This window comes from Phocoena phocoena, chromosome 2 (assembly GCF_963924675.1).
Source record: "Phocoena phocoena chromosome 2, mPhoPho1.1, whole genome shotgun sequence".
Lineage (NCBI taxonomy): Eukaryota > Metazoa > Chordata > Mammalia > Artiodactyla > Phocoenidae > Phocoena > Phocoena phocoena.
In genome coordinates, this window is record NC_089220.1 from 62,815,814 (window position 1) to 62,840,052 (window position 24,239).

The 24,239-nt window shown below is 34.4% G+C and overlaps 1 protein-coding gene across 4 annotated transcripts in view; it reads left to right on the forward strand.

Annotated features, from left to right (window-relative positions):
- The window catches only part of RALGAPA1 (Ral GTPase activating protein catalytic subunit alpha 1), a 217,797-nt gene that overhangs the window by 137,880 nt on the left and 55,678 nt on the right, over positions 1-24,239 (forward strand). For all 4 annotated transcript variants that reach the window (XM_065871901.1, XM_065871902.1, XM_065871903.1 and 1 more), the window contains 5 exons: positions 3,254-3,322; positions 8,859-8,993; positions 9,962-10,145; positions 16,055-16,919; positions 19,377-19,448. In XM_065871901.1, the coding sequence (XP_065727973.1) occupies positions 3,254-3,322; positions 8,859-8,993; positions 9,962-10,145; positions 16,055-16,919; positions 19,377-19,448 (1,325 nt within the window). The remainder of the gene's footprint in view (positions 1-3,253; positions 3,323-8,858; positions 8,994-9,961; positions 10,146-16,054; positions 16,920-19,376; positions 19,449-24,239) is intronic.

A 24,239-nucleotide genomic window follows, 5' to 3' on the forward strand; every position in this document is an offset into this window, starting at 1 on the left:
TATACATTTTTAACATGCACATTAAAAAATTGAATGAGGGCTTCCCTGGTGGTGCAGTGGTTGAGAATCCACCTGCCAGTGCAGGGGACACGGGTTCGAGCCCTGGTCCGGGAGGATCCCACATGCCGCGGAGCAACTAGGCCTGTGAGTCACAACTACTGAGCCTGCACGTCTGGAGCCTGTGCTCCGCAACAAGAGAGGCCGAGATAGTGAGAGACCTGCGCACCGCGATGAAGAGGGGCCCCCGCTTGCCACAACTAAAGCCCTCACACAGAAACTAAGACCCAACACAGCAAAAGTAAATTAATTAATTAATAAACTCCTACCCCCAACATATTCTTAAAAAAAAAAAATTGAATGAGATCAAGAAATTTCCAGGGTAAATGATAACGCTATAAAAATGTTTTGCTTTCTTTTAATAAGGTCTTTTATTTCATATTCTTTGTATCAATTTTATTCATATTCTGTTCAGTGTATAATATATGTTAATTTAAAAAGCCACATTATAAAATCTTTCTTTAAAAAAAAGGTGTATATTTACAAGTATATATACCGAAATAGCTGGGAAGATGAGAGTAAATTTCTTTATTTTCCCCCCAACTTTATTAGGGAATAATTGATAAATATAATTGTATTATATTAAAGTATATAACATAATGATTTGATATTGTAGAATGGTTACCAAGATCACGATAATTAACATATCCATTACCTCACATTGTTAACATTTTTTTATGGTGAGAATGCTTAAGGTCTACTCTTAGCAACTTTTAAGATATTCAGTACTGTACAATTAACTGTAGTTACTGTACTATACATTAAATCCTCAGAACTTATTTTCATAACTGAAAATTTGTACCCTTTGACCTACATCTCAGTTCACTAGATCCCAGACCCTGGCAACCACTATTCTGTTTCTATAAAATCAGCTTTTTTTACTTTTCCACATATAAGTGATACCATACAATATTTGTCTTTGTCTGGCTTATTTCACTTAGTGTAATGCACTCCAGTTTCTTTCATGTTGTCATAAATGGCAGGATTTTCTTCTTTCCTATGGCTTGAATAATATTCCATTGTGTATATATGTATACCACAATTTCTTTATCCGTTCATCTGTCGAAAGGCATGAGGGCTGTTCCATATCTTGGCTATTGTGAGTAATACTGCAGTGAGCATGGGTGTGCAGGTATCTCTTTGAGACACTGATTTCACTTCCTTCTGATATATACCCAGGAGTGGTATTATATGGTAGTTCTACTTTTAATTTTTTGAGGAACCTTCATACTGTTTTGCATAATGGCTGTATCAGTTTACATTCCCACCAATAGTGTATAAGGGTTCCCTTTTTTCCACATCCTCACCAACATCTGTTCTCTCTTGTTTTTTTAAAAATAGCCATCCTAACAAAGGTGAGGTGATATTTCATTGTGGTTTTGATTTGCATTTTCCTGATACTACCGATGTTGAATACCTTTTCATATTCCTGTTGGCCACTTGTATGTCTTTGGAAAAATGTCTATTCAGATCCTTTGCCCATTTATAAATTTAGTTAGTTTTGCTATTGGGGGTATAAGTTCCTTGTATATTTTGGATATTAACGCCTTATCAGATATATGGTTTGCAAATATTTTTTTTCCATTCTGTAAGTTGTCTTTTCACTTTATTGATGGTTTCATTTGCTGTGCAGAAGCTTTTAGTTTATGTAGTGCCATTGTTTATTTTTTTGTTTTTGCTTCTGCTTTAGGTATGATTTCCAAAAAAATCATTACCAAGACCCATGTTAAGGAGACTTTTCCTATGTTTTCTTCTAGGAGTTTTATGGTTTCAGGTCTTTATATTAAGCCTTTGATCCATTTCAAGTTAATTGTTGTGAGTGGTATAAAATTGGGGTCCAGTTTCATTCTTTTGCACATGGATATCCAGTTTTCTTAACGCCGTGTGTGTGTTCTTGGACCCTTGTCAAAGATTAGTTGACTGTATGTGTGGGTTTATGTCTAGGCTTTATTCTAATGCACAGGTCTGTATGCCTGTTTTTATGTCAGTACCTTACTGTCAGTACCATACTTTGATTACTGTAGCTTTATAATAAAGCTTGAAATCAGGAAGTGTGATGCCTCCAGCTTTGTTTTTCTTTCTCAAGATTGCTTTGGCTCTTTGGGTTTTTTTGTGGTTCCATTCAAATTTTAAGATAGTTTTTTTCTATTTCTGAGAAAAACACCACTGGAATTTTGCATTCAGTTGCATTGAATCTGTAGACCACTGTGGTAGTGTGAACAATTGAACGATATTAATTCTTCCCCATCTATGACATGGAATATCTTTCTATTTATTTGTGTCTTCAGCTACATTCACTAGTGTTTTCTAGTTTTCAGCGTATAAGTCTTCCACCTCATTGGTTAAATTTATTCCTAAGTATATTATTGATTTTGATGCTGTTGTAAATGGGATGGCCTTCTTAATTTCTCTTTGTGATAGTTTATTGTTGGCGTATAGAAATGCAGCTGATTTTTGTATGTTGATTTTGCATCCTGCAGCTTTAGTGAATTCATTTATGAGTTCTAACGGGGTTTTTTTTGGTGGAATTTTAGGATTTTCTATATATAAGATCATGTCATGTACAAACAGAAATAATTTTACTTCTTCCTTTCAGACTTGGATGACTTTTATTTCTTTTTCTTGCCTAATTGCTGTGGTAGGACATCCAGTACTGTGTTGAATAGAAATGGCAGTTGTGAGCATCCTTATCTTGTTCCTGACTTTAGAGGAAAGGATATTAACTTTTTACCTTTTGAGTATGGTGTTAGCTTTGGGCTTGTCATATATGGTGTTTATTATGTTGAGATACATCCCTTCTATACCTAATTGGTTGAGCAAAGTAGATGTCTTGAGTGATAAATTACAGATGGTTTTTATAAATCTTTTTGCTTATCTATGTCTTCTCATTTTTCTATCAGAACATATATTATTTGTATGTTTATACATATTGATTCATGACTTGAATTTGTAAGAAATCCATTTATAGTTAACAGAGCATATATAACTTTGGTTCTGTACATTAGGATTGTAAATGATTGATAGTTAAATGTACTTGAAAAGCTGACCTATTAAAAATTACTTTGAAATAACAATGTTAATATATTTTGGATAAACTTTCAGCAGTAGATTTTGTATCACTTTAGCATTATTGTTTAAGTTTTAGGATGCACCATTAGTTTGACATATTTTGAGCTATTTTCTTTATTTCCTACAGATTCTGATAGCCACTATTACCCATCTTTTGCCAAGTACAGAAGCTTCATCTTATGAAATGGACAAGAGGGTAATTTAAATTTTTTAATATTTAATATGTGGTTACCTAGTAAGATACTTACATTTTAAAACTGTGAAGGTATATCTATTTACATGGGAGACATTAATTAATCTTGTGTTTAAAATAATTGGAAATATAGCTTTCCATTATTTAAGTGTAACTAAATCACATTTTAGTTTATATCTCAAGTTAATCATGGTCATCTGATAAAGTCTTTGAATTTTAGGGTTATAAGGAACCTGGGAGGATATTCTGTCCATTTATAATTTTTTTACTTGTTATGGTCTTGTTTATGCCTGAAAATAACTGAGAATAGATCCAGAAACATAATTACAGCTGCAGAGTTCTGTAAATAATGGGCAGAACATACGTAATAAAACATACTTGATATTTCAACACAGTATGATTAAGAAGTGGTAACACTGAGATTTCTTGTTGGCATTGTCAGCACATGAGTTCTATTAAACTGTGGGAGTATATGAGATCACTTAAGGTGAAGCTGTAGAGTAAGAAGGGTTAGCAAAGTATAACACCTTGAAGATAGCAGTTAAAGAACAGGCAGAGAGGGGGATCACCAACGTAGTGACTTAGAAGGCTGCTGAATTTTCTTCCTCGCTTGGACCCATGGAAGATACAGCTACACATGGAGCAATTCCCTCTGAGAGAAATCCAGAAACTAGTCAAGTGACCTCTACACATCAAGCGACTAAGAAAATACCCACATCAAAAATAGGTAGGAAAGGCTGTAACACACTCTTGCCATAAACCCCACCCTAGCAGAGCTCCATACAGTCAGGAGGAAGCCCCCAATTTCCACCTTTTCTCTGAGGAGAGAAGGGTTTAGCCCATACATCTAGCACCCCACCTTTTAAGCCTGCCACCCAAGGACAGGTCCCCGAATCACCTGGCTCTGAAAGCCAAAGGGCTTGCATTCACAGCTCCCATAGAACTATATGAAACAAAGAAGCAGCTGTTAACAGGCACGTTGCTGTTTATATTCCGTTTTAGAGATTTTTTTCCCCATCCCTGTTGTTTTTATTTATTTATTTGTCTGTGGTTTATCCATCCTTTGTTTATTTTGTACAGATGAGCAGATACATCTGTATTTTCTTTTTTCTTCCTGTTCGTTACACAAAAGTATAATAGTCTAGATACTCATTGGTACTTTCGGTTTTTCACTTGACAGTATACTCTGGAAATTCACAATAAATAAATTCACAGAGGTCTTCCGTGTTCTTTTTTGCAGCTGTACAGTATTAGTACTCCATTGAGGGAGTGCACCATAATTTATAAATTTCATAATTTATTCAAGTCATTCTTCTATGTATGGACATAGAGATTATTTTCAGAATTTTGCAGTTACAAGCAATGCTGCAGTGACTAACTTTATGTCTGTATATTTTTACATTGTTGGAATGTGTCTTCAGGGTGTATTCCTAGAAGTGGAATTGCTGGGTCAAAAGGTAAACAGATATTGTAATTATGTTAAATATTGGCATTCCCACAAGCATATACTATGAGAGTGTTTCCCCAGAGCCTAACCACAGAGTATGACATATTTTTAAATTTTTGCCCGTTTGATAGGGGAACAATAGTGTTTCAGTGTAGTGTTCATTTACCTTTCTCTTTTTATAAGTGAAGTTGAATATCTTCTCATATTTGTTAATGGCCTAATTTTTTACTTTATTTTTGTGAATTGTCCATTCATATGTTTTTACATTTTCAGTCAGATTTTGGTATTTTTCCCTCAGATGTTTACATATTAGGGAGTTTTTTATGTAAGTCAGTTTATCAATCTTTTACTTCATTAGGTATCTAGATTTTGAGCCATAGGTAGAAAACCTTTTCACGTTTTCTTCTAGTACTTATACAGCTTCATTGTTTACACTTTTACCCCTCATCCATTTGAAGTTTATTTTCTGTCTTTTGAGATAGGGATCTAATTTTTGTTGTTTTCCTAAATGGATAACCAGATTTCTGAGTTTCCTTTATTAAAAAGTTCCTCTTTGCCTCTTAATGAATAATCAAGTTCCATAATTACTTGGGTCTGTTTCTTAACTTTCTATACTAGCAGTTTTCAAACTCTTTTGGTGACAAAATCATTTTACTATTGACAAACATTTTTGAAGATCTCAACTTTTGTTAATATGGATTATATTTTGTCTTCTTGACCTGTCTTGTACTGAGAGTGGTGTGTTAAAGTCTTCTATTAATATTTCTATATTTCCTTGCATCTACTGTGGTTTTTCCTTTGTAGTCACTGTTATTTTATACATAGATATCCATAACAGTTTTATCTTCATTTTGAATTATAGCTTTAACATTAATGCTTTTTGGTTTGAATTCTAATTTGCCTGGTGTACCTTTTTCCATCTCCTTAGTTTTAGCCTTTCTGAATCTTTTTGTTTAACTATATCTCTTGAATACAACACATACTTGCGTCTTGCTTTGTGAGCCAAACTGAAAATCTTTTTCTTTTATTAGGCAAGTTAAACCCATTTTTATGATATATTGTATTTTTTATCTTGCCTCTGTCAGTCTATTTTATGATTATTATGCATATTATATTTTCTGTTTCTTTCTTTGCATGATGTATTTCCTTTGTTCTTCTTAAAATTCTTTTGGTATTCAGGAAACTTTGTACTTTTTTCTTGTAGTTACCTTTATATGTATACTTTTTTTAATGCCTTTGTTCCCTTGCTTTCTTAACCTTTTATACTATGTGGTTTGTGATTATTTAATGGTATCCTTTATCTCCCATATGTTGCCTATATGTTAATAAGTGAGCTTATGTTACTTTTCTTCTCTCTCTTTACCTTTATTTTTAGTTCCTTTATGTCTGCACGTAACATTTAGCATATGTCATGTAACAAATGATTCTTCTACACTCATCTCTACATTTTTAAAAAATCTTAGATCCATAACTAAATATATCAGACACTCACTGTTAGACTTTTTACTGAAGTTCCTCTGTCAACTTCTTGGTTAAATGAAGTTCATCTTTATTCTTCAAGATGGGCTCATGAATGCAGAATTCCCTAAGCTCTTGCATATATAAATTTTTTTCTGTAACAGCAAGATACTTGAAAAGTAGCTACTTTTCAAGTAGATACTTGAAAAGGATCCTTGGTTCACACTTATTTTCCTTGAGGTTTTTATTTTTTTAATGTTGCCTTGCTTGTATACTGTTTTTGAGAAATCTGATGCCATTTTTATTCTCTTGTCCTTGTAAGTTATTTCATGTTTTTTCCTGGAGGCTCTAAGGAGATACACACACACACACACACATACACACACACACACATATATTTATTTTTTTAGGTCTTACTTTTCAAGTTTTACCAGGATATGTATTAGAGTTGATTATTGCAGGTCAGTTTGTCCTGGATCTGGTAGGCCTTGTCAATATGTAGATTTTGGGGACTCCACATTTAAGTCAATAGGATATTCTTTTTCTGTCTTCCATTCCAGTCATTTCTCTGTGACATTTTTTACCTTTTTCTTTGTCTCACTTTTGTTCTCTTTATTCAATACCCCTTATTAAATTTTCTTTTTATTTTTTTAAACTTATTCTTCCTTAGGCATCTTATAACTTGGGCTTCATTTCTAATATCATTTTATCCTTTTTTAGTTTTCTTTCCTGACTTGAATCAATTCTTCCCTTTTTGGTCTATTTTTTCTTAGTTTTTTAAATTCCTGATTTAAGATGGGATTTTCGTTGTCCCCTATACCTAAATGCTTATTTGACAATATTTAATTTAGATTAGAAGGTTGTGTTATAGTTTTCTTCTGCTTCATTATTGGTTTTGGTGGGCAGGAATTTTCATCAGCTGAATTGCTTAAGATTCTCATTTTCTGTTTTCTTTTTATAGTAGTTTTTTATAGATGAAGACTGCATTTCTGTGGACAAGGTTGGTAGCTTGGGGTGGTTTATGGGATTCCTATTTCAAGAGCTCCCTCTTCTGGCAGTTTAACAAAGTATAGTGTTTTCATTGGATGACACTAAGGTGGGAGAGGAATTACAGAACCATCAGTTTTTAAAAATTGTAAAAATCTTGCAAGGTATTAAATTTCTCTTTTCATTTTTCTTTTCACATTATGTTTTCCACAAGGTGTCTCTCCATTCCCTTTTAACAATTTTTCTCCCCCAAAGTATTACCTTTCCTGCAGTACTTTTAAATACTTTCCTTCTACTCAGTACTCTATCTACCAGTACATGTTTTTCATTATTCTCACACTTAGGGTAGACCTTTTTTGGGGGGCTTGGTTTTTTGGTTTGTACCTGGTTTCCTTCTCTCTTTTACAGCTTACCCAAACTACCCTCACTCTTCATGAGAGCTTGCAGTGGGAGAATGGGTAAAAGCTTGTTGGATTTGCTGTGTGTATTTTCTACTCACAGATAATTGAATTTAGAATGTTCTGTTTTCTGGTTATACTGAGGATGTGGGTTTTGTGGTATTTTATTGGTTCTTTTTGTTCTTTATTGTTCTTTTGGAGGGTGTGTTGTGAGATTTAGGCCAGCATTACTCTTTGAGTTGGAGAGTTGGTCTTTGATTCTAAAGATCAGTGTATCTCTTATTGCTACTTGATTGACACTTTTATGGTACTAATTGTGATTCTTTATTCAATAAAATGGACCACATAGATACTGCTATTTTACTCTACATTTTAGATAACAGTGTCTTGTTTATAACATCCATCAGTTTAAACGTGTCCAGTAGAAAAATTCATTTAATGTAATTAGTAAGAGTATCAGAAAGTGGTTAAGATAGTCTTTCTGGCAGGTTGCTCAGTGAGGTGTTAAATTAGAAAAGAAATGTGGAAATGATTGTAATACATATGAACTAAAACCTTTCATTTGTGTTCCATTTCTTGTGCATTACGTAAGAATAGCTAATTGATGTCTGTTGTCTTTTAAGCTCAGTGTTTTTATGTTTGTTTAAAAATAATTTGGGGACTTTCCTGGTGACGCAGTGGTTAAGAATCCGCCTACCAATGCAGGGGACACGGGTTCAATCACTGGTCTGGGAAGATCCCACGTGCCATGGAGCAACTAAGCCCATGTGCCACAACTACTGAGCCTGTGCTCTAGAGCCCGCGAGTCACAACTACTGAAGCCCACGCACCTAGAGCCCGTGTTCCACAACAAGAGAAGCCACTGCAATGAGAAGCCCATGTACCACAACGAAGAGTAGCCCCCGCTTGCCGCAACTAGAGAAAGCCTGTGTGCAGCAATGAAGACCCAACACAGCCAAAAATTAATTAATTAATTAAAAAATAATAATAATTTTAATGTTCCTGTTTTTATTATGCTTAAGGTTTCATTGTGCTTGCTTGCCCTAAAATATAAGGGAGAAACCTACAGTAATGTTCATATACATCTTAAAATCATTTAGGTCTAGGTAAATATTAATGGTGGAATTTAGTTGATAGTTCCTGAAATACATTTTGGAAAACAAAAGATAAGTTGGTGAATTTCTGTTAAATTTTTAACTCTTATTTTATGAGTTTACAATAATAATGATCTTTTTTGTTGTTGTTTCAGTTGGTGGTATCCTTACTTCTGTGCCTTCTGGACTGGATCATGGCCTTACCTCTAAAGACACTGCTCCTACCAGTCCATGCAACAGGAGCAGAAAATGATAAAATAGAAAAATCTGTTCTCAACTGTATTTATAAGGTAAACTTCTTTGCTTTATTATTTATTTGGTAACCAAGGGTTTTTAAAACCTAAAGAAATAACATTTCTTAGTATTACATTTTCATTGTTTTATAGCTAGGTATTTATTTTTAATAAATTTATTTTTGGGTGCATTGGGTCTTTGTTGCTGTGCTTGGGCATTCTCTAGTTACGGCAAGCGGGGGCTACTCTTAGCTGTGGTGCGTGGACTTCTCATTGTGGTGGCTTCTCTTGTTGCAGGGCACAGGCTCTAGGTGCACGGACTTCAGTAGTTGTGGCACATGGGCTCAGTATTTGTGGCTTGCGGGCTCTAGAGTGCAGGCTCAGTAGTTGTGGCTCACGGGCTTAGTTGCTCCGTGGCATGTGGGATCTTCCCGGACCAGGGGTCGAACCCGTGTCCCCTGCATTGGCAGGCGGATTCTTTTCTTTATTATTATTATTTTTTATTTACTTTTTTTGCGGTACACGGGCCTCTCACTGTTGTGGCCTCTCCCGTTGCGGAGCACAGGCTCTGGACGCACAGGCTCAGTGGCCATGGCTTATGGGCCCACCCGCTCCGCGGCATGCGGGATCTTCCCGGACCGGAGCACTAACCCGTGTCCCCTGCATCGGCAGGCAGACTCTCAACCACTGCGCCACCAGGGAAACTCTGAGCTAGGTGTTTTCTAAGAACATAGATTTATCTTATGGTACCTAGGGATAATTAAAAAGTACTTCTTACAAGACACTGTTGTTTCATTGCAAAATTTTGAAAGAAGTCTTTGTTGAATATGAGAATCATTCGTTAAATTTTGCTCATTCTTCTTTTTTAGATTAAATTTTACCTTGATTGAAGAGCTAAGTGTTTAAATATTTTAAATTTTTGTCAAGTACTTGTATTAGCAGTTGACTTGTTTTCTACTTTTTCTTTATGTATTTATTTTCACTTAAAAGGAAAACTTGGTATGTTTTTTCCCCTGTATTTTCAGGTATTACATGGGTGTGTTTATGGATCTCAGTGTTTTAGCAATCCAAGGTATTTTCCATTAAGCCTCTCTGATTTGGCATCTGTAGATTATGATCCTTTTATGCATTTGGAAAGCCTAAAAGAGCCTGAACCTCTGCACTCTCCTGATTCGGAACGATCTTCTAAACTCCAGCCAGTAACAGAAGGTAAAATGAATTCTCTTCAGGACAGTATTGTTGCTTGGGTTCTCCCAAGGTATGATTTGAGGCCTGGGTAGAAATACTGGAGGATAATATATCTTACTTGGTAATTGTTTACCTTGACATGTACGTTATAGCTAAGTTCATTTTTAGTTTAAGAAACAACTTCAAATACACAATTCCTAAGATTATATGTGATGACATTCCCTTTACACTTCTGAGTTATTCTGATAAGTTTTTTAACCACATTGTTTTTACATTCAGAGAGTTTACTCTCTGATAAAAGGGAAAGATGTAAACAAGTAACCTTATGATATGAGTACATATTAAAACAAAAGTACATTCAAGATACAGGGGTAGCCCAGAGGAACCCAGCAATTACTGAAGGCTTTTAAGGAGGTGATATACATCAGGGGTCCCCAACCCCCAGGCCACGGACTGGTACTGGTCTGTGGCCTGTTAGGAACTGGGCCACAGAGCAGGAGGTGAGCAGCGGGCAAGCACGTGAAGCTTCATCTGCCGCTCCCGATTGCTCCCATTACCGCCTGAACCATCCCTCCACACCCGACCCCCCATCCGTGGGAAAGTTTTTTCACGAAACTGGTCCCTGGTGCCAGAAAGGTTGGGGTCCACTGATATACATGATAAAATTAGTATTAAGAGCACTTTGATAGTAGTATTTTACAGGCGTCAGCAAACTATGGCCCATGCCTGCCACCTGTTTCTATAAAGAAAGTTTTATTGAGACTCATGCATGCTCTTCATTTGTGTGTCATTATGGCTGCTTTTGTGTAGTAATAGTAGTGTTGAGTAGTTGGGACAGAGATAGCATGGCCCGTAAAGCTGAAGATAATTTACTCTCTGTCCCCTTGCAGAAAAAGTTTGGTGATCTCTAGTATGTTAGATTGATTTTAGGGTGGTTAACTCAGGATCAGAGAGACCAATCATGATGCTGTTGCAATAGGCCAAGCAAGAGTTGCTAAAGGGTTAAATTGGTTATATTTTCCCTAAACTAGACTAAGAATATGAGAAAGTTTAAAGGATTAGGAGGGAAAATCAGGAGGTTAGTATTGGAAATGGTTTAGCTTAGAGTGCCTGTTGGATATTCATATGAAGAGATCTAGTGGACAATTGATTGTACATGCAGATCTAGGTCTTAGCAGAGGGGTCTTTGTTAGGAATATGTATTTACATGGGTGTGTGTATTCTGAGAAGAAAAAGTTGGAAAGGAAGGAAAACCAGGAGAGAGTAGTTTCTCAGAAACAAAGAGAAGAGAAAGATTTTTTTAAAGACTGGCCAATGGTATTAAATGATAGAGATATCAAGTACAAAAAGACTGACAAATATATCTACTTTAGTTTCAGCAGAAAAGTAGGAGACAGAAGTGGATGGCTGTGGGTTGAAGAGCAAGCAGAAGTTAAGGAAGTAGAGCCATCTGTCAAAAGTGCTCTTTAAAAAAGCTTGACTTTTTTATTTTAAAAAAGCAAAGAAAAATCATAAAACAATAGATAAGTTAAAAGATTATTCAGGATTAAAGGAGTTCTAAAGACAGTTAAACTCAATGATAAGCTGAGAAGGAAGTTAGTAAGGGGATCATTAATAGAGATGAAGTTCCTGAGAGGTGAGCTGGAAAGATTAGGTGTTAATATTAGCCCTTCCTCTGCGACCAGAAAGAAGAAGGTGGAAGTAAATTAAGGGGACTGACAGAAGTTACTGAGGGCCCAGTAGAAAATGGAAACTGCAAAATTTTGGTTGCACCAGTCAACATTCAGTAAGGTGGATCTGGCAGATATACAAGGGAACAATGGCTTTCAGAATGTTGATATATGGTTTAGTTATAGAATCTAGGGTTGGTAAGGATTGAACTGATGCTAGGAAATGGGTAATAAGCTGGAAGAAAGTAGAGGTGATGCAGAAAGTAGATGTAGTTGTTAATAACAAATTAGAACTGTGATTCTCAGCCTTGGCTGCTTATTACAATACTGATGTCTGGTCCCGTCCATAGAGATTTTGATATATTGATCTGGGATTGCTGGGATTTTTAAAACCTTGCAGGTGATTAATATGCAGCCAAGTTTGAGAACCACAGAGCATATCAGTATGTTAGGACAGTGGTTTATTAAATGAGTTTTTAAGCAGTGGAACCTCTTCAAATAAATTTCACAAGGAAGTCCACTTTGTAAAACTTTTTAAAGTAGAGCTGCAGCAGGGATTGTGCTGACTTTTCTCCCATTCATCTGCAACAGCCCTCTCCCAGGCTCTACAAAACAAAATTGGGAAATCACTAGACTAGGAGGTTGTGGTCAAAGAGTAAACTATCAAGGAAGAGTTTGATTTTTAAAGGCAGAATAGTTATAAATGATTAAAACATTTAGGATGTGGCCGTGGTAATGGATTGATGACATAGAATGCAAGTGAAGATATAAAGTTACACATCAAGGAAACAGGGCTAGGGTTTTGGGTTGATCACAAATAGCTGATAATTTGTTTAGAACACATATATACAAGTGAAGTAGGAATATAGGAAAAATAATTCAGACAGTAATTGATACAGGTGACATAATTATTTCTTTAGATTTGGCATAGTACAATACAGTGTTTTTTTTACTTAAGGACAAAGTTATATGAAAATATTCTTTGCTTTTTGCATTTTTAAAGGTGTAAAATGATAAAGTTTGATTCAGGGCAGGATAGTGTATTTCTTAAACAGTGAAATAAATAGTTTACTTATGTAAAGGGAAGTTTTAATGTATTTCATGCAAATTTACTGTGCCATTAACAGTCACTGTAAAAGACAGAAAGGTGTAAAGGTTTTAAACAGATGAGCTTTATATTGATACCAAATACTCTGTAGGGTGCTATTCTCTAAATGTATTAAAGTTGTTCCCTTTGGACTTTCTTAAAGGTATTAAGGACCAGATAAATGCAGAACCTTTTAGGAACAGCTGTGAGCTAACAGCAGGTGATTCTGTGGTCTGTAGTGACTACATGCTGTGGGGTTTTTTTAATGTGGCAGAAATGGCTAATCATTGTGCCCTTGTCTAAGGCATGCTTCATCATCTTCAAGTACTTTTTTGGCCAAAGATTTCTAAACATAGAGTGTCCCTAATAAGCTCAGTATTGGATTGAACAAGTCTGATTTGAGAATTATTGGCAGGAGTAGCTGTAATTATTAAATTTACTAAAGAATAAAGCAAGGTAGTGAAGTTGGCTTTTTGTCAAATGGCAGTAGTCTTATTAGCAAAAAGTCATCATTTGCAGGGTCAGAGTGAAAGGAGGCTCCAAAGAATTCATTCTGTCTTAATTATAGTTTCACCTATACATATTATGCAAAGCTCATATTTAAAGCATTTGCCAAAATTAACTTCCTCTGCATGTTCTATTACAGTGCAGTGAATTGCAGCAGCTTTTTATGCCTTGCTGCTTTTGTATGCCATAATAATCAGTAATTACGGGTTTGCTGCAAATGCTGTAGGGTTTGTTTAATCTGACAATATGAAAAGACAACCTTGAATAGACTTTTTTAAATGAATGCTAGTTACATAAAGCCTTAGAAGCATCGATATCTTCATTTTGCATTTTCTCACAAGGCTGGTTATTTTAGAATTTCATTTTGAATTTCTACATTAGAGAATTTCATATGTTTTCTTTATATCTAAGATATGTAGAAGAAAGATGTGTATGTTCTGTAGCTTACAATTCAAAAATAAATCTAAATAAACCTAACTGCCAAATTAACAAGTTGAGAGGTTTCTGTCCCTTTATATAAATATATATATATATATATATATATATATATATATATATATATCCTGAATTTGGAGAAGCAGCTTAGGAAAGAAAATGCTTCTACCTACTTCTGAAATCTTAATTTATTTTTTAAGTGTAATCAGTGAATTTCTGTGAACCCTCAAGTGCAAAATGAGAATGAGAAGTATTGGCTAGATTATCTGCAAGGCCTCTTACAGTGTGAACACTCATTAAAATCGAAGCTATAATTAGAGAAGCAAAAGCAGGCACTAGATTCAAATCACCCCTCTGTTTCTCATCATTCAGTGGCATATCTTTTTACTTTGCCATAATAGGTCTTGAAAATGTAGGATTGAATTAAGGTTACTCATTTAGTGTTGTTATCTACTGCTGAATAGCTCATTTTCAGAGCTAGCCATACTATCATCAAAGAACAGCTCAATGTAATTGGAACTTTTTAAGTAAACTGAAAATGTTTATATATACATGTATGTAAAATAAAACTTGATTATGGAAGATTAAAAGTTTGACACTCAGTAACATTTCAAAATCAACCAAAGTCCACAGAAAACTGTTCTTTTTTAGAGTTGGAATAATGGAGAAGATGTTATTGGTATTAATGGCATAGCAGCTGATTTGTTGCTGACTCTTTGCCTGTACCCAGTGGTGTCGGTTCTGAATCTTGAGGGCTACAACCTAGAAAATATAACATTGTTCTTCTTTCTTGCCTCTTTTTAAGTAATCATATCAGCAGTGCACAACCTAGTTCCCTTATAAACTTTATAAAGTTGAGTTTATTGAGGTATAATTTACATGAAATAAAATTTATCTTCCTTTGATGTGAGAATTTTACTATATATTGATTGTGTTGGTGGTTATACAATTCTATATAGTTACTGAAATTCATCACAAAGTACACTCGAAATTAAGGAATTTATTTTATGTAGGTAATACTTTGATCATCAGGACATTTTCAAATCTATATTTATTCTGATAGCTAGGCCATAGTATTCCCAAATGATTAACTTTCAGAATATAACAATGCTCAGACAATATCACTGTGGTAGAACAATACAGAGACATGATTATTCTGTAACCTTGTATATAAGACAAACAAGAACACTATCAACACACACACAAACACACAACTGAACACCCTCTTCTAACATGAATGATTAGTATGTCTTTACTAATGACAACTCTCCTCCCACCTCCTAGATGAAAAGTATCAAGTTAACCCAGTTGTCCCCACTACCTGACACCACTCATTACATAAGTGGCTTCCACATCAACCCTCTATAGAATCACACTGGCAGTCTTTGGCTAGTGGGCTTGGACAAGTTATTGTCTATCTGTACTTCCTCCTTTCTCCCTTTACTCTCTTTCTGTATTCTTTGTTTTCCTTCCACCCTCCCCTCCTTTTTCCTCCTCCTTCAGGTCGTGACATTAGGCACCTTGCCTCTTCAGGCCTCTTATTACTATATTCTTTGAGTTTTCTCTTTTTACCATTTCCTATGTTTGTTTGTTTTTAAGTTACTCATATAGATATGCTCCTGATCTCTTTAATGCCTTAGAAAAATAAGCAGGCCATAAAATATTTTTTCCTTTAAAATAAAGTTTCCTTGGCATATGCTGGCTACACTGACTCACTATTTAAATTGATCCTGACTCCTAAAGTTTAGTGAAAGATCACTTTTTTCTGACACTTTTACGTCATCCATAAAAGCCATAATTAAATGCCATTTAAGGCATGCTGCAAACTATGTTTCTGAATCTCCTCATAATATAAGAAACTTAACAGTTGGATTTCATTGACTTTTTAATCTGGGTGCTAAGTGATTTCAAGTGATTTATAACACTTTTGAACCTTCTTTGACGGTATGACGTACATTTAAGAGCCTTAGTTTAAATTATGAATCCATAAGCAAAATTTTCAAAAAGGGCTTTCTTATAAAAATGAACAAAACATCAAAGAACAGTTTTCTTCTTCGTTATCATTCTTGTAGTACATACTCTAAATTGAAAATATTAATATTTACTCAAATATTTGAATGTGATTTTGATAATGTGATGGAATCCCCATTTGTTGTCTAATGTTTCATTCTTATATGACTTCCTAGGAAGCAGCAGTATTCCCACTCACTTATTATATTTTTTATTTCTAGTGAAAACTCAAATGCAACAAGGATTAATCTCTATAGCTGCCCGCACTGTTATTACACATCTGGTAAATCACTTGGGCCATTATCCAATGAGTGGTGGTCCTGCTATGTTAACAAGTCAGGTGTGTGAAAATCACGACAATCATTACAGTGAAAGCACTGAACTTTCTCCTGAACTCTTTGAGAGTCCAAATATTCAGTTCTTTGTGTTGAACAATACAACCTTAGTGTCCTGTATCCAGATCAGATCTGAAGAGAGTATACCTGGAGGAGGTTTATCTGCTGGCCTTGCATCAGCCAATTCAAATGTCAGGATTATAGTACGTGATCTTTCTGGAAAATATTCATGGGATTCTGCCATCCTGTATGGACCACCTCTTGTAAGTGGTTTGTCAGAACCTACATCTCTTATACTTCCATTGTCTCACCAAGAGAAGCCAGAAGAGCCTTCTACATCTCATGAATGCTTAGAAGATATAACAGTTAAAGATGGGGTTTCCCTCCAGTTTAGAAGAAGATTTAGAGAAACTGTACCAACTTGGGATACAATAAGAGATGAAGAAGATGTTCTTGACGAGCTTTTGCAGTATTTAGGTGTAACTAGTCCTGAATGCTTACAGAGGACTGGAGTCTCACTTAATATTCCTGCTCCACAGCCTGTGTGCATTTCTGAAAAACAGGAAAATGATGTTATTAACGCTATCCTTAAGCAGCATACAGAGGAAAAAGAATTTGTTGAGAAACACTTTAATGACTTAAACATGAAAGCTGTGGAGCAAGATGAACCAACACCTCAGAAACCTCAGTCAGCATTTTATTATTGCAGATTGCTTCTTAGTATATTGGGAATGAATTCCTGGGACAAAAGGTAAGAATAAAGGAGAACTTTTTCCTTTTTTAAAAAAATATTAGTCTTATTCATCTTATGATCAGCATTTTAGTCTCTGTTGTTTCCCTCGCTAAATTTTACCTACCAATTAGTTCTTTGACCAGTGGGCAGATTTTCTTTTTTTTTTTTTTTTTGCGTCTACTGAGTCATAATCAGGTTTCAAGGGAATAAAAAGATAACTTAATGTAATAAATTAACTTTAACATTTTCATAATGACTAGTATAACTATCTGACTTAGAACTCATAGCTCATACAATTGAAAAAAATCTTGTTTTTTCCAACCTTCATGTAAGCTAATAGGAAAAACTGTTTTTTCTTCTAACAGCAAATGTGTGAGTTTTCCACACCAAGCAGTTTCAACAATACCTGGAGTTAGCACAGGCAAGTTAAGGGCTCAGACTAATAAGACTGCCCCCCACTTTAGACATCAATTGCAGGTCTGGGTCACCCATACTTCTGGGCAACTAGCTGTAAATCAGACGTTCCTACAACCCCCTTCTTGGGTATGAAAATTAACTATAATGATTCGTAAAACATTTACTTACATTTATCAGTGTATTACAAAGGATAGTTAAAGAATACAGATGAACAGCCAGATGAAGAGGGACATAGGGTAAAGTCTGGAAGGATTCCAAGTGTGGAAATTTCTGTCCCTGTGGAGTTGCAGTGTGCCACCCTCCCAGCACCCTGAATGTGTTCACCAACCTGGAAGCTCTCCAAATCCCATAATTTAGGGGTTTTCATGGAGGTCTTATCATGTAGGCATGATTGATTATTAACTCAGCCTCCAGTTCCTCTCTCTCCCCAGAGGTGGGGCTGAAAGTTTCAAGATCCTAATCATGGCTTGCTCTTTCTGGTGATGAGGCACCATCCTGAAGTTATCCAGGACACCACCAAGAGTCACCTTATTAGAACAAAAGATGCTCTTATTACCCAGGAAATTCCAAAGGTTTTAGGAGGTCTGTGTAAGACTCTCCTGTTACCTCCAGCACTCAGGAAATTACAAGGGTTTTAGGACCTCTGTGTCAGGAACTGGGGACACAGCCCAAATGTATATTTCTTATTATGGCACATAGGCCTAACTTTTTTTTAGACAAACAGTGATATGATCATTTCTTGTTTGTATCAGAGAAATTAACTCAGGATTTAGCATCAAATCAAGAAAAGAATCTGGATTTCATTTTTTAAAATTTTGTTTTCTCTTATGCCTATTGCAAAACCTCATTGAAAACTTGCAGTACACACACAGTTTTGAAGTAAGTTAAGTAGGAGTTAAATGAAAAGGCATGAGACTTAAAGCAAAAGATCCAGGTTAGAGTCACTTAAACTTTGAGCCTCGGGTTACAGTCTGCAAATTGAGGAAATAACTCCTACCTCACATGATGGTAAGAATTAAATTAGATAATGTACATAAAATACTAAAATTGTACACTAGTGTAAAGCATTATTAATATTTTTAAATATTAAAAATATTTTTAAATTTATCTTTAAAATTGATTTTTAAAATTTCTATGATACTAAAAGCTGTAGGGAAGTGGAAGAAGAAGCATTATTGAATGTATTGTTTTTGTTCAGTTTGTAGTAGAAGGGGAGCTCAGGTATCACTGGATGAATAAATCTTAAAGGAATTCAAATGCATGTGAAGCACTGAATTGGAATTCTACTTGCTTACCTAGTGTTTATAATCTTACTTGGTTTAAACCCTTCCATTTATTAGAAGGGCGTATCCTCTGCCTTATGGGAAAGCCATGTTATATCAGGAAAACAATTTGCCTTATGGTATGTCCACGTACAGGTAATTGCCACTAATATAAATTCATTCTACTCTCTTTTGCTGTAGAATGGTCCATACATTGTCTCTTGAGAAAAATTAAAGATGGGAAGCTATATTTTACCACAGCAAGCATTGATTTCATGAATATAATTTATACGTAATTTAGCACCTATGTAATGTATTTGGTAAAATGTACACACTGCTTTGTAGTGTAGAAAAATACATATAATGTAAAACAAGAAAAAAAACAAATTCCATCTGGATTACACATCCTTATTTGGTAATGATTTAGATTTTGTGAATATTTTATTTCTCATGAGGAACAACTTTCTCACATATATTTATGAAACTCTTGAGAAGGAACCTATAAGTATTTTTATCCATTTTCCTGAATATGAGTTTGGGAAACTCACAGCATCTGCAAGGAAACATTTAAGTGGCCAGTAGATTATGATCCACTAGCAGAAATGTATGAGGACCTGGGTAGAAATAATGACATATATTCTTTACATTTTTTTTAGGGTCTGTTCTCCTTTGTGTTAGAAGTATGAAAAGGCAAGAAAAGTATAAGAGTTGCATGAGTAGACTGGAAAGTATTTCCAGAACTGTCATGTCATTCTCTGCAAACGTGATGAAAATGTTTATAAATCTCTCTATTTAGGAGGAGCTTTCATCTCCTGAAGAAAAATGAAAAACTACTTAGAGAACTTAGGAACTTGGACTCAAGACAGTGGTAAGTTGTTGGGAAATTTTCAGGTTTATCTCTGTCACCTGTCAGCTATTTCTCTGTTCGTGTGTGAATAATACTGTATTGTTGAATTATAACTTTCTGAGCAGAAACTGTTTTTCATTTATATATACCTTAGAAATACCATTTTTAGAAAAACGTACAGCTGCATTTAAATGTTTGGTATCTTTGGATTGTTTATAAATAATAAACACTCGACTGGTGTTTTATACTTTCGTCTTCAGTTTTTTGCTTTTCGTGTTCCCACAGTCAGTTTGTCCACCCAGCTCTGATTCCACTTACCTTTCTGTTCAGCAAACTCACATATTGTCAACCATTTTTAAAATGCCTTATCTTGCACCCTCAAAACTGTTCTTCTGCTTAAGTATATATATACACACATATATATGTGTGTGTGTGTATATATATTTCCATAACCAGTTCTCTAATTAGAATCATTCCTAACGACTGCTTTCTCTACTCCTGGGCAGCAGTATATTACTAGAAAAATTATCAAACCAGTGTGATATAGAGAGTTACTGTATATTCATGCACCTTTACTTCAACAATGCCATCTCTGCTGTTTGGCACATTTTTTATCCCTTGTTCACTTTTACTTTACTTCTCAGAGTAATGGTTATAAACCACTTCTTTGTTCCTCAAGCCTAGCATTATAGTCAGAAGGTCATCTCTACTCTAACCTCATAAGAATTCACTTCAAAGGTTTGACCTATGTGAAAGACAATCTGCTAGAACAGTAGTTCTTAACCTTTCTTCTTCCTCCACACATTCACATTTTAACACAGGTTAGTCACATATGTTCATTAATTAAATCCAGTGATTCTGACAATTGGGAAACTAGTTTGTAACAAGCCATTCACCCTGCCATCACTATTCTACAGGAATGCAAAGTGAAGATGATTCAGACCTTTCCCACATCAAAACAAATAGGCCTTACATCTTCATCTTTTAAAATTTTCTGTATTGAGCCATCTTCTCTTGCTCACTTTCCGAAAAGCCTTTTTTTCTTTATATACTTCTGCTTCCTACTTTCTCAGCCTGCTATAGGATCTTCAAAAAGTTATCCCTTCTTTATCTTGTATTTCTACTTACTTCTCTTACCATAAGCATATTTGTTATCTGCCTTTAAAACAAAGCTATAGTACATCCCTTTCATGCCTTTTACTACCAAATTTATAGAAAAATATTTTTTTTATTCATTTCCTGTCATTCCTAACTGGTTTTTGTTGTTTTTAGCTTTTCTCAGAATAATTTTTTTAAATAATGTATAATTTCTTTGATTATAGAAAACAGAAAAATAAAGCTATTGTTATTCATAAGACTTGTTAGCATTTCTTTATATATTTTCAGTCTTTCTTTTTGATAGACATATGTATGATTTTTGTTTGTTTTACAAAACTGGAATCATAGTAATGTATAGTAAGTATGTCTTTTAAAAAACTCTATATTAGCATTTTCTCAGCCATTTTGATATTCTTCAAAAAAAATTCTATGGCACCAAGTTCTATGATTTTTGGCCATTTGAGTTGTTTTTAATTTTTTGCCCTAGAATAGATTCCTAGAAATAGAATTATTAGGTCAAAGCATAAGGACTTATTTCAGGCCATATATAAAATTGCTTTCCATTAAGTACTGATTTCTAATCCTACCAATGTTGCATAACTTCAGCCTGTCCAGCAAAAGATATTGATGACATTTTCTTAACCTTTATAATTTGAGGGGCAAATCATGGTATCTTGTTAATTTATAGTTTTTAATTACTAGTGAGGTTAATATTTTTCATATATTTGTAAAGAATTTCTAAATTCTCTCTTAGTGTCCTTTTTCTGTTTTTCTATTTAGGAATTTTTCTTAATTGTAAGAGCTCTTTTACGTATGTGTATGTGTTAAGGATTAACTTTTGTATTTATTGTGGGAGTTCTCCTAGTTGAACATGCAATATTTGTCTTTCTCTGTCTGACTTATTTCTCTTAGCATAATGCCCTCAGGGTTCAATCATGTTGTCTCAAATGCCAGGATTTCCTTCTTTTTTATGGTTGAATCCCATTGTAAATACCACATTTTCTTAATCCATTCATCCATTGGTGGACACTTAGATTGTTTCCATACCTTGGCTATTGTAAATAATGCTTCTGTGAACACAGGGGTGCAGATATCTTTTCCAGTTAGTGTTTTCATTTCCTTTGGATTTATTCCCAGAAGTGAGATTGCCAGATCACGTGGTAGTTCTATTTTTAATTTTTTGAGGACCCTCCATACTTTTTACAGAGTTGACTGCACCAGTTTACATTTCCACCAACAGTGCACGAGGGTTACCTTTTCTCCACATCCCCTCCAACACTTATCGCTTGTCTTTTTGATAATAGCCATTCTACTGGGTGTGAGGTGATATTGCAGTGTGGTTTTTCATTTCCATTTTCCTGATGACTAGTGATGTTAAGTACTTTTTCATGTACTTCTTGGCCATTTGAATATCATTTTTAGAAAAACGTCTGTTCATGTCTTTTGCCCATTTTTTAATTGTATTATAAGTGTTTTATTGCAATTGAGTTGTATGAGTTTCTTACATTATCAGAAATGTAATTTGCAAATATTTTCTTCCACTCTGTCAGTTACCTTTTCATTTTGTTTATCCTTTCTTTTGCTGTGCAGCTTTTTAGTTTGATGTGATCCCACTTGTTTATTTTTGTTTTGCTTTTGCTTTTGTTGCTTGAGCTTTGGGTGTTATATCCATAAAATCATAGACAAGACCAATGTCCAGGAGCTTACCCTTTATTTTCATTTTAAGAGTTTTATGGTTTCAGGTCTTAGATTTAAGTCTTTAATCCATTTCAAGTTAATTTTTGTGAGTGGTGTAAGACAAGGGTCCAGTTTAATTCTTTTGCATGTGAATGTCCAGTTTTCCCAATACCATTTATTTCTCAATTGGTTTATCTTTTCAAAGAACCAACTGTTGGTTTGCTTCATATTTTCTATTTTCCTATTCTCTATTTTATTTATTTATGCTCTAATCTTTATTATTTCCCCTTTTCTGCTAACTTTGGGATAGTTTATTCTACTTTTTCTAGTTCCTTTAGGTATAAAGTTAAGCTGTTTATTTGAGATCTTTTTTTCTTAATGTACGTGTTTATCATTACAAACTTCCCTCTTGGAACTTGCTATACTTCACACTTTCAGTGTGTATTTCTATTTTTGTTTGTCTCAAGATCTTTTTTAAATTTCCCTTTTGATTTCTTCTTTCATCCATTGGTTGTTCAGTAGTGTGCCGTTTAATTTCTATGTGTCTGTGAACTTTCTGGCTTTTCTCTTGTTATTGATTTCTACTTTAATTCCATTGTGTTTGGAAAAGATGCTTGATATAATTTCTAGCTTCTTGAATTTGTTGAGACTTGTTTTGCATCCTAACACATTATCTATCCTAGAAAATGTTCCATGTGCACTTGAAAAGAGTGTATATTCTGCTGCTGTTGGACAGAATGTTCTGTGTATGTCTGTTAGGTATATAGTGTTGTTCAAATCCACTGTTTCCTTTTTCAGTCTCTGTCTGGATAATCTGTCCATTATTGAGAGTGGGATATTAAAACCCCCAACTATTACTGTATTGCTGTTTATTTCCTTTTCTATTAGTATTTGCTTTATATACAGCATACAGAACCTTTATACTTTTACTTCTTCCCTCACATTTTAGGTTATTGGTGTTACAATTTCCATCTTTTTTGTATTATGTATTAAATAACAAATTATTGTAATTATGGTTTCTTTTAAAATGATTTTTAACTTTTAAGCTATATTTGTAAGTGAATTATGCACCACCATTACAGTGGGCTTTTTTTTTCTGGATGCAAAGAATCTACTTAATCTTTTCAGAGAAACAGTTTCTCATTTATCATATTCTATTATGTTCTGTTTTTTAACTCTTTAATTACTGTTATTTCTTGTTTATAAGCTTTATATTTTTCTTTTTCTTCTAGAATTGAATGTTATCTGTCTGAGTTTTATTCTTTATTATTTAACAATGAAATAGTCTTATGCTCTAAATTTTTTCTGAGTGTAGATCCTGTCCATTGTTTTAGTCTCAGCTTAAACATCATTTTTTCTGAAAAGCCTTTCCCTAAGCTACCGCTAACCCTTTACCTTCCTCCCCAGTTCCTTCCACCCTATGTTTGGATATCCTTCCATGGGCTTTCAGAGATCCCAATAACACTCTGCTGTCATAGTATTTATCACACTGTATTAATATTATTATTATTTCTTAGATATTCTTTCCAAGACAGTTATAAAATTAAAACGCTATAAGTAGTCTCTGAGTTCTCATATCCTAATTCTTCCCCATAATAATTTATCTTTGGTACTAGATGATAGCAAAGTCATTGAGGGCACAAATCATACCTCTTTTGCTGTCTTGCTCACCATGTATTCTCAGACCTCTACTGTTCTACTGAAACTATCCTTTTGAAGGTTAGTATCCTGACCACCATGTCTAAAGTTTTCTCCATCCTCTCCAGCCTCCTTGATTGATCTAATTAATTAAATTCAATTAATTTAATAGGCACTTAAAAAATTACAGCTGTTTTAGATTTACAAGATAATCAATTGCAAAATACAGAGCATTCCTACATACCCTCTTTCCCCCAATACATAGTTACCCCTATTATTTTTATCTTGTATCAGTATGGTACATTTGTTAAAATTGATGAGCCAATATTGATATATTATTATTAACTGAAGTTTATATTAGATTCACTCTTGGTGTTGTACATTGTATGAGTTTTAACA